The sequence below is a fragment of the Nestor notabilis genome, unplaced genomic scaffold (assembly GCF_000696875.1).
Source record: "Nestor notabilis isolate BGI_N333 unplaced genomic scaffold, ASM69687v1 scaffold29373, whole genome shotgun sequence".
In the NCBI taxonomy this organism is placed as follows: domain Eukaryota; kingdom Metazoa; phylum Chordata; class Aves; order Psittaciformes; family Psittacidae; genus Nestor; species Nestor notabilis.
The window spans coordinates 22265-34124 of record NW_009923788.1 but is presented as its reverse complement, the minus strand read 5'-3'; the positions used below and the strand labels follow the sequence as shown (position 1 = coordinate 34124).

Sequence of the window (11860 nt, the reverse complement as noted above, 5' to 3'; positions counted from 1 at the left end):
GGAGCGGGAGCGCCGCGGGAGCGCCGCGCACACGGGACGGGCGCTAACCCGAGAGGGCCGCGGTTAGGTTCGGCTGTATTCAGTTGCAAACAGTGCAGGCTTCATCACAGAGTTTCACGGCTTAGTAATTTCTTTTAAAACAATAAATAGTTGACCGAGAGCATGAACACATTTAAGTTACAAATGTACAAAGACTTTGGGTGTCAGACGGTTCAAACTTCTGAGAAACATTCAACGAGCTCACATCTTCCCCTTGTCACCCGTAGTAACCTACTGCTTCAGAAATGTAAGGAACAAGGCACAGAAAAGCAAATACAAAAAGACTTTCTGAGAACATTCAGACCGTTCAAAGCAATTCTGTGTCACAGCATAGGGCTCAACAAAGGCAAATTATACAATATCTGAAAAAAATAAAAAATAGATAACTGTTAAATAAGATAACTGATTTGGTACAACCCTGCGAGGCACATACAGCTCTCCTGTAAGATGCTGAATATGCTCAAAGAGTGGCAGGTAAGCACCTTGCAAGATTGGGCCATTTACGTTTTAAAGTAACCTTACTGGAAAGATAGACAATTGTTTCATCTTACAAAATGACACTTCTCAAATTAGTGCAAAGCCTCATGTAAGAATGTAATTAGTCTGGATGTAATGGAATGCTTCAAAAATCCCAAAGTGCAAATATTAAATCGGTTAACTTTGAATCACACTTCAGAATTCTTCCAATAACTCATGCTTATAGATTTTTTCCTTAAAGATAGCAAAGTAAATTTAAGAATCAAAGTACAGAAAAAGGCATGATGTTCTGCATCTCATGTAAAAACTTTGAAAATCAAAGTACACCGCATGGCAAAAATTTTCTGGCAGAAATTATTAAATAGCAGATTTCTGTTAGCATAATAAAACAATATTTAAAATAAAGCTTTGGTTAAATAAAAAGTTTGCTAAACTAGGAATGATTATAAAAGTGCAAAAGATTCACCAAATACATAACTTCATCTCCAAGGCAGGCATTATGCCTGACATTTATAATGGTTTGCATTGGTTTGTCAGCCTGCGTTGTAATCACTCACACACCTACAGCCAAACATACACATGGTCCAGTCCTGTAACTTGTTCCACCCAGAAGTAGACTCAGTTGTATCAGTGGAAGTAATCTGTTTCCAGCATCATTCCTCTGCATGTTTGGGGGATCCAGGCCCTGGATCTGTAACATTTGATTATTATAGTAAGGTCACTAACGAGTTTACTTGTTTCTCAGCGCTTCCTAAATAGAAGTCTTCTGCTGGTAACTGTCTGGTTGCAGCTGATTTTCTTACAAATAGAATCCTTGTAACATATGGGTAACAAAAACGATTTTTTAAAAAGTGCTTAATATTGGTCTTTAAGCACAACACGTACATGTTAGCTTGAGACCAAACATTTTGCTGTGGTACATATCCTGCACCTTGTGTTTGTTTATTGGTGCACTGGTGGTTTGCTTGAGGAGAATGTCTATAGAGGAGAATGTCACCTTCATAGAGAAGATTTACAGTTTTACGGTCACAACACATGCTCCAGCTCTTCCTAAGCACAAGGGTGCAACCTGTAAGCAAAAACAAACAGACAAACAAAAAAATCCATGAGATAAATGCAGTCAGCTTTATTTTTTTTTCCACTAAACCTGACAGTATTTAGTTAACACTTACAATAACAGTTGTATAGCTGCAGCAGAGCGACAATATCACCCACGCTCTGTTAATGTGCCTTAAAAAAAACATAGCAAACTGGTCCAAAATTTGGATAGAAACCCACAGAAAAGGTGAAGATATTTTATGTGATAGGGTAAAGCACTTTGAAAGCAACAGCAAATCCCAATAATATCAAACAATTCTTATTGATAATTTCGATTACTTGGTATTGCAGGAAGAAGAATCCTTTGTTATGGTACAAACTGAACACCTGAGTTACAGTCCGACAACTGAGCAATGGTTGGCAAAACTGCATTTTTCTCTCAATCAGGAAACACCAAACATGACAGGGGCAGCCTCTTCTTTGTGCTTGAGTATTTCATAAAATCCTGTTTCGAGTTTTGAAATCAGAATAATTTTTCTCAGTCTCTCTTCTTTTGTAAACAGAAGTTATTTTTGGTAAGACCCTCTTCTGCTGAGATCCTGCTGGACTTGGAAAGTCCAGCAAGTCACCTTAGCTTCCCCTTTTTAAACTTCATAGTACTGGTGTGTGTGTGTGTGTGTGTGTGTGTGTGTGTGTGTGAATAGCACACAAAGTGCTACAGATACTATCCTGAAGACAAAAAAGGGTGTTTATGTCAACTCCCCTATTTCTTTTTCTCTCCCAGGAAAACCAGACTTACCCTGAGCTGTCTGTGGCTCTGACAAACTTCAGCTGAGAAAATTTTACTATCCTCTTTTGGGTTGTGTGTGGATAAAGCGGTGTCAGACTGCCGACATAGTAAGAGGAAAGGTACACAGACACTTCCGAATCCCTCTAGGAAGGGTTCAAAACTGTCCTATATACTGGGATCGCAGGATTCAATGAGATAGAGAAGGTCAAGGCTAAGGCTACAAAAGGTCCATACAGATGGTCATCACCCAGACATCATGTGAGATTCATTTAGATGCAATGGTGAGAAGCAGTTTCTCTCCTCTGGTATACATTTTTCCCTTTAGCAGGACAATTAATGCCACGGGCTACCGCTACTAGCACTGCCACTGAGGGTCCCAAGCTCTGATGAGCCTACGTTATGTTTTAAGAGCTTGCTACTGTATGAAGTGGGGGGAAATGGACAACTCTGTTTTCTGGGTTAACAAAGGTGTTGATAGAAAGCAGTTCAGTTCTCTTTTTGAATTTGCAGTTTGGGGTTATTACTGCAATAGCAGATAGGATAGAATTCAGCTGCCTATCTGCTGGTGTCAAATACTATTCTAGATGAGCTTGGACATTCATCCTGGCCTGCAACTGAATTGCAGAAGGGCCTTGGTCTCCCGCAGATTCTGTGTTGTATCTACCAGCCTTCTGTGGATGGAGATGCTTTAGGGTATCTCAAATGGCAGTAGATGACAAAGGACAGCCTGCCCAGGATGTTCACGTGTGTGCTCTTCCCACAGACCTGCACATTCCTCAAACTATAAAAAAGTAACCAAGCTTCGAGTTGACCGTAATGGTTTCTGATCATGAATTGAAGATTATTTTTTTGGGGCAAAGAGAAATGGGAAAAGGCTTCCTGAAAGTTGCACACATTGTACATGGCATTCGCATCTGGAAGGGATTATTTATGAAAAGATGACCAAAAGCTTGAAGAAATCGATAAACTTGCTGAGAGACATATTAGAACTAAAACTAATCTACGTTTATAATTTATCTTCAGAATAGGAAATCATGTAAACAGAACCTTTTAAGACAGTTTGGGGAACATGTCAATACATTTTATTAACAGTAGCTAAGACTGTCAAAGAAAATAGCTATACTCTTGCCAAATAAAGAAGAGCAGTTTATTAGAAGTTGGCAACTCTCTGTTCAAGATCAACAATCTTGGGATGGTAGACAAAACAAAAAAATACTTAAACCAGCCTAGTTAAGAAAATGCTTCTTAGAGAGGAGTATTTGAACTCTCCTTGTAAAAATAGGTAAACATGAAGTAACAGATAAACAGTAGTGTATGGTCTGATCAGAAACTATACCTGTGTCCATTCATTTGTCTGGGGATCATAAGACTCCACTGTATTAAGGTATGTTTGACCATCATATCCTCCAACAGCATACAACTTGTCACCAAGGAGACATACTCCCACTGCATCTCTGCTAATGCTCATAGAGGCCACAGCAGTCCACGTATCTGTTTTTGGATCATACCTAAAAGATAGACTGTGTTACGCTCTAAAACTGTTGCCAAAATTTAATAGAAAAAAACCCCACTGGAATAGATGTTCTTGAGGTAGTACAAAGCAAGTATTAGGACAGCACAGATTTGGGTGTTAATTTCAATAGACTTTTTACCCCAAATAGTCATCTGGTAACAAAGTCAGTCCTAGCTAGGTATATACTTTGTGCTGGTTTCCATACAGTAATACATATATACACATACAACTGTTCTTACTGTATTTCTTATTGTATGTCTAAATGTACCACTCCAGAAACAGGTCTGCTGCTGCACTGTAGTAGAGCAAGTGCTTGCTCTAAGTGATTAACTACTACATATAAAAGCACAGGCTGTTGAAATTGATTGCAGTACTAAAGCAAATTACTTGCTCTTTGAATCATATTATGGCTACACAGTATGTTTTTATATGTAATTTCCTCTGCTCATGCTAAAAATAACACAGTTGTTTTATGTGGTTTCTACTTACAGCTCTTCCCATAAATACTCTATAAATTAGCACTATTAAAATTACTAGCAGAATAGACCTTCATCAGGATATTACCTTTCTACGCAGTCTGACAGCCTAGATGTTAAGTTTGATGCTGGGGCATCATGACCACCTATTGCATACAAAAACCCATTCCAGGTGGTTACACCTACACCGCCTCTTCTTTTTGACATCTGAGCACAGAGGGTCCATTTGTTTGTATGAGGATCAAAACACTCTACTGACTTAAGACAAGAACTCCCATCTCGACCACCAACTGCATAAAGCCTACAAAATAATAATATTAAAAAAAAGTAAGTAAATGTTGTCTGAACAAGATCAAGTTTCCAGTCATGTGTGAAGGACTTTCAAGTCTGTTAAAATGGGAATTAACTTTCAATAGAATGTTGCAAAAACTCAGGTAAGATTTTACTCTGATCTCTTCCTATTGTCAGGATCAATATGTACTAATAATAATTTACTAAAAAGTAGTATCTCTAACACAGCATTTATGTTCCAGCCTATGCATATAGTTACATTTTCAAAATTAATTATGCGACTTGGCAGACAAAGGCCCGTTTCTAGCACGGTCAGAGGTACAAAGTCAGTAGTGGATCTGTGCATCTAACAACTCCGCTCTGCCTTGTCTTAGGCATTCAAGTATTTTTCTAGACCTGGGCTTTAGCTGATGACAGCGCAACTTGAAGTCCCCCACACCCACTAGGTGGCCCGGTTTGCTCAGATCTAACAAAAAGGCTTTTAACACTTGGTATTAACAGAGGATTTCAGCTCTTTTGAAAGGCTAGAAGGAAGAGATTGACTTTAGGAGCACTCTATCATTGATCAATCTTTAATCAAATAATCAAACCTAACACAGAGTTCATGCACAGAGTTTATGAGCAATCTGTGCTTAGAAGCAGAAATGCTCAGCACTATTATTTAGAAAGGTAGGAACACGGAAGCCCCTCTAAAACAGAAGCAATGCTTCAGAAGTAAACTCCAGTTTGAGAGACCACCTGAAATATTAATGAAACCTTTTCATAGTGTATAGCACATTATAGTATTGTGAAATAATCAAATAAACATTAGATACTGCAGATGATGATAGTGTGATCAATTTACAACAGTTTTTATGAAGCACTATTCAAGATGTCCTCAGTTTGGGAAACACTGTTTTTTGGGTTTTTAAATATACTTTGATCAACAAACGTAAATACAAACATCTTGTAAATATGGTTGACTTAGTAGTTCTTAGTAATAATTTTAAAACTCTTTAAAAACAAAGACATTTCCATGGAAGTTCCCGTGTTTAATAACACAACTTGCTCAAGGTAAGGAATGTACTGAAGGACACAGAAAAATCCTGTTGCAGTTCCAGGAAGTTCATGACTAAAAATCAATCCTTTATACCACCATAGCATTTAAATGAAGCCCCCCACCTTATCTCTCCCCAAAATATAACAGTGTTTTGAACACTTATGCACTTGTAATAGCTTGATTCAAATACCACTTGTACTTTGGGATGCTATAGAGCAATTACACTTAGTCCAAAGGAAGACAGTGAAAATCACTCCAGGAATCATGGCCTACAAATAAAGACTGAAGGAGCTGGAGTTACTCAGTCCTGACGAAAGAATACTAAGGGAACCTCAGTATTTTGTATACAAAAAGCTGTTGCAAATAGGAAAGAAAAGATGCATTTTCCATGTTCACTTTGGATAGTACAAACAATGAAAATAAATTTCAGCAAAAGGTTTTTAAGACTTGACATGAGAAGAACTTCACAGATGTATTAACAGTTAAGCAGATTGCTTGTGGAAGTTACGGCAACTTTATCAGTGGAGGTTAACAACAAAATTGCTCTGGCTATGAATGTTTTAGATATAATTGATTCAGCTTTGGGCTAGCAGACTGGATTAGGGAACTCTGCTGCAACTCTGTGACTGCAACACAAAATGACCTAGTTGTCTGAATATGCTTTGTATTAGGAATTAGCCATATTTTCACTGAAAAACAGCTGTAGATACCACTCCAGATTAGATTCATTCTGCCAAAACTTACTGTTCTGAGTTAATGAGATACAACAATAGTAGTCCTCCATGATTTTATAGTAATTTTGGAGATTGATTATTCCAGCTATCACAGTAAGAGGTAATCACTGGAGTCTCAGTGAAAGAAAAGACTTATTTGCTCCTTTCTGTATAGAGACATTAACTACTTACTAGCCCATAGAGATGGTGTATCATAAGCAATACTGAGGGGCAGTGTGATGCTGTGGGGAAGCTTGTTTGACCCAATAGAGTATCTTTTCTGTGAATGAAGAAACTTGGTTCTTTAATGCTATCAACAGATATCTACCAAGAGAAATTATTAATAGTCATTTAGGATGGTTCTGTAATTGCATTAAAATAATGAGATAGAAAATAGAAGTTGCCTTCACATACTTTCCATTTAATATTGCTACACCAACAGTGCTCCTTGGAGTTGACATACTAGCTACAAAGTTCCACTGACGAGCCTGTGGATCCCATCTTTCTACTGTATTCAGGTAGCTCCAGCCATCATGTCCTCCTACAGCATACATGGGACCTTCCAACACAGCTACTCCTAAAAAAAACCAAAAACCAGATACAAAACACCAATTGCTTCTGGATACGTGGAAAAAAGAGCATGTTTTCCTAGTGAGAATCCAGTGTGCACCACAAAATATTCAGAAACAAACAAAAAGAAATTTCCTTTTAGTAGCCAAAGCTGGGTATAATCTGAAGGAGAAATGATGTTCAATAAGCAGCTGGCACTGAAAGGAGCTTCTACTCCCCCCTAAACTTAATTGTTGAGTGTTTTTTTACCAATCTTAAAACAGATAACCTTTTAGAAATAGGCATTTAGCCTTTACAAGACCTTTACATACCAAGACCATGACGATGAGTGGACATAGGTGGCATTACACTCCAAGTTTTTGTTCTAGGGTTGTAGCACTCCACAGTATTCAATGTTTTCAGGCCATCTCTGCCACCAACAACATACAATTTATCATCTAAGACAGCAACTCCAAACTGTAGTCTTCGTCCATTCATGTTTGCAACAGGAGTCCACATGTTGGTGCGAAGTTCATACTTTTCAATGCTTGTAGCTCCTGAATGACAACATATGCAAGTTATTAAAAAGGTCTGAATTATCAGGATAGCTTTTATTTCAGCAATATACTGTTCCCACAAGACACCATGATGTCCTGCAGCATGTTCTTAAATCTAGGTATGCAAATAGTCTTTTCTGACTTCCTCAGGAAATAACTGCACCACTATAAAGAAGGACTTTCTCAGTGCTTTTCAAGACAAAAAGCAGGATTTATAACTGCTTTGCAGAATCAAGCCTTTAGAAATACCAATAAAAAATCTGAAGCTATGTGACATCTACTAAAAGTGTTAACTTTACAAGAAGTGGAAGAAAACACTTTCTCTGCCAGAAAAAAAAAAATTCCCTAACCTGCCAGATTCCTTCTAACTGTCATTAAACAGGATGAAAGCGTGTATAAAACAGAAAACCCAAGTAGCTGTGACAGAACCATTTAACAACTGGCAAAAAGCATTTTTTCTTTATTTTTCAGTGCATGTGCAGGTCACCTTTGTGCCCTGTCATTTTCTTACTTCTCCAAATTACTTCTCACTTGAGTAAATAAAGATTAGTTTCTACTCAATTCAACATTTCACCACTCTAGTCAAGTATTCCCTTCATGATTCCAAATCAGTCATAATTCTAGCTTCCAGAATGTTTATACTACTGTCAAAGCTGCATAGGTTTTTATAACCTAATACGCAGTGTACATTTAAGACGTTTTATGTCCTACACTACAGAATCTTAGAATTGCAGAATCAAGGTGTTGTAAAAGTATCTATCAAACATTTATTTTAAAAAGAACCAAAACAGCTCATGAACTATTTTACAAGCAAATACCTTTTGTTGCATCCATTCCTCCAACTGCAAACAACACACCCACTGTAGATTTTCTAGGTTTGGTGCGAGGACTTTGCAACATAGGTCGTCGCTCTGGCAACAGATGGTACTTCATTGCTTCCATAATGAGTTTTTGACATTCAATATCATCCCTAAAGAGTGCATTATTTTCCATATCTGCCAGAAACTGTGAAAAAGAAAGAAAATTAAGCACACTGTATCACTGTAAACAACATAAAGAATAAAAACAAGATTATAAGAAAATATTTTATCAAAATACTTCCACTGCCTGATTTTCAATCCATGTGTTTCCAAAATGCTCATACATTTAAAAAAAAAAAAAAAAAAAGAAAAAAAAAGAAAAAAAAAGACTAGGTTAAAGATAAACTTGCAGTAAACAAAACATTCCCATTTTAAGCTAAGCCATTAAGTACAAAAAAAGGAAGACGACCTGATCTTAAAGGATGATTTAAGCTTAACGGTCCAAAGAAAGTAAAAATCTGCTCTTGTTCCAATGCCACTATAGGTATGTTTAGAAAATGGAATCAGGCTCCAGGTATGCAAGTCAGTTTAACCCCACACTTTTTACTCCAGAATCCATCTAATCCAGGGGTCCATAAAAACCACTTCAGGCACAGGTTAAATATTTTAATTTATAATCTATTCCTCACTCTGATAGTGACCCAGATCAGAGTACATGAATTAGTACAAGTTTTTGTTAAAAATTTTAACATGGTCGAGGACGCGAGCAAATTTGACAACTGTTACATTTTAAATCTGACAAAATTAAATAAAGAGTACTAACAAAAGTTATTAAGTATAAAGATTCTGGAATCTTTTGTACTCCATGTTTGTCAGTCTGCAGGAAGAATATATTAGTAGGTTGAGTGTCCCACTGTACTTATTAAAAGCCTAGACAACTGGCATTTTTTTGAGCTGCAAGACACAGGCTGAGTAACAGAGAAAAAAAAAAAAGCAAGTGTCCCACTGGGACTTGGGACAGTTGTCAGAACAACGAGGAAAAGGCAGATTCCTCTGAACTGCCATCACAAAATCCAAGTTTGTGAACATTAGAAGTACGTAATCCACAAACCAGGGTAAGAGGTCATTGTTGAGCTGTTGACAGCCAACCAGAAACAGGTACACAATTTCTGTGAAATTAGTAATCAGGATTACTAAAGGGACTCATTATCAAATAGTTGTGCATAATATGGTGTTCATATCCCTGGCTTAAAGCTGCCTGAGAATTGCAAGGTGGCAAATACGACATCCATGGTTCCAGAAGAGATACAGGTAAGTACACACTGCTAAGCCTGAACATCTCTGTAACAGAAACTCTAACAGAAAACATAATTAACATACACTGAGAGTAAACAAAACTTTCAAAGCCCTTCACCAGCGACTCTTGAGAAAACTGAGTCTTTTGAGTGTTTCTCTAATTAGCTGACCTTCTGATTCTATTAAAAATACAAAACAATTAAAGCATTCTCATGTAAATTGGCAGAGGGAACTTGATTTTCACTCTTTACTTTCAATACTTCCCATTGTTCCTTCTCTTGACCCAAAGCACCACTGAGCACCTCTTTACTCAGAGGGACACTTTGTGATTATAAAATAGTAAACTAGAAGTTGTCTTTTAACGGCCAGCATGCAACTACAGAACTCTGCATGGTTTGAAAAAAAGTAACAAAGCCAAACCCCAATCTTACTTGTCTTTACTACTGTTCTAAATTGGCCATTGCCATAGTTGCACACATGAAAATTAAGGCTTGTACACAACATGACCAAATCAGACCTCCAGGGTATTTTTCTGATAGACATCTAATATCTAAAGCAACACTCTGTGTGTATATGAGTTTTGCAACAAGATGTAACCAACATTTTCTCCCGTTTCTAACTCCTCCAACCTATGAAGAAGTTTTCTCATAGCACAGAGTCTCAATCTCTGAAAGCAACTTCATCTCATTTAAAAAGAAATGCAATCTAAGGTTGTTTTGGTACACCCAAAAGAAGCCTGTAGACTCTTTAAACTAAACCTACTCCATTTAGATTTTCTAAAGAATATTCTTCAAAGAACTTGGAATGGGCTAACTTAAATGAAAGCCAATTCTTCGTAAGTTTTACTACTTACATAGCTCCTTGTCTAAAAGCATTTCTACCTAAGCAGTTACAAATGATGCGTTAGCATGAAATTATAGTAATTGGAAACCTGATGAAGAGAAAGGTAGTGCAGATACTTAAGTACTAAGAATTTATGTCTAAAAGGAAGCTGAACTATCTTGTAACTCAGAAATTGCTTAATCATCTTTTTCACTAATTTATCACAGATGGAATAATTACCACCTGACATCTTAAGAAGCTGCCAAACATTCATCCTTAGCCTTTCTTAGAGCAAAAAGACACTTAAAAATATTTAGGACACCGCTTGCATTAACCAAAGAGATAGGAGAATGCTATGGACAAAGAGATGCATAAATCCATAACCAATAAAACTAACAATTCGTTATGATTTTTTGCTTCCAGTGCTACAGTTTCACAGTATTTCCCAAAGATTTTATGTTTTAAAGTGTATGAATCTAATATTCTTTTCATCTTGCTTGCAATATTATCGATTTCTCTAAGTTGTTCAATTTTCTAATTTAATTTCTTTCAAACAGCTTTAACCCTTCAACCATAAAATTGGAAAACTTTTCATTATGTTATACTTGCTGTCAGATTGCCTAAGATCATGTGATCATGAAGTAAAACATGATTCTGAAAAAGTTAAGACTGTTTTGGGCACTTCAGTTCACTCAATGTACAAACTGTTGCCATATTAAACCCACAGCTTTAATGCCTTAATTTTTTTAAAGTAATAAATAAAAAGGCTACATAAAAGTATTATTAGAAATGTAAGTACATATTTGGAGAAGACATGAAGAATTAAAGATAAAATAAATGAAATATGATACTGCTTTTGTGTTTCATTCTGGTATTTTCCTAATCAGTTACTGAGTGGGCACAATTTGATTTTCAGTACACACTTCTGGGATAAACTGTGTACTTTCAGTTTCTAAAGATGTTTCAATTACAGTCAATTGAGTAAAAGGAATTCAGCAGTAGTTACTTAGTTATCAATTAATTAAATGCTTAACAAAAGAATTATTTCCTCCAGGTCAGCTGGCTTACACTGTACCATGTTTCTAGAAAAAGCGAATTACAAAGCCAAGGTCACAACTGAGAAAATCCTGCCATTGCATATACAATAATCAGTATTGAAATGTTAATACTAAAATGCTTGCTAGTGAATCTTACTACCCATCAAGAGGATACCACGTTAGAGGTAATACATAGCATGTTGTGTATGTGATTTATCACTATGAATGAATCAAATTCAGTTTTTGTTGTGTTAATAAATTTTATTTATTATTCCGATTCCATTAAAAAATACTATTTTATTAATTTAATAGAGAATTCTGACTAAACAAACTGAAATCTGTAAAGCAAAATCCTTGGACACTATAGGAGGTGTTAAATGTTACTAGTGAAGGTCCAGCAAGGAACCTCAGCACAACAGAGGA

The 11860-nt window shown here is 36.5% G+C and overlaps 1 protein-coding gene across 1 annotated transcript in view; it reads right to left on the bottom strand.

Annotated features, from left to right (window-relative positions):
* Positions 1-1302: 1302 nt before the first annotated feature.
* LOC104404006 (kelch-like protein 5) overlaps positions 1303-11860 on the bottom strand; it is a 27406-nt gene continuing 16848 nt past the window's right edge. Inside the window, exons 5-10 of the mRNA XM_010012325.1 lie at positions 8301-8487; positions 7258-7482; positions 6791-6953; positions 4422-4634; positions 3681-3852; positions 1303-1585 (exon numbers count right to left, since the gene is read on the bottom strand). Of these exons, the coding sequence (XP_010010627.1) occupies positions 1529-1585; positions 3681-3852; positions 4422-4634; positions 6791-6953; positions 7258-7482; positions 8301-8487 (1017 nt within the window). The 3' untranslated portion in view covers positions 1303-1528. The remainder of the gene's footprint in view (positions 1586-3680; positions 3853-4421; positions 4635-6790; positions 6954-7257; positions 7483-8300; positions 8488-11860) is intronic.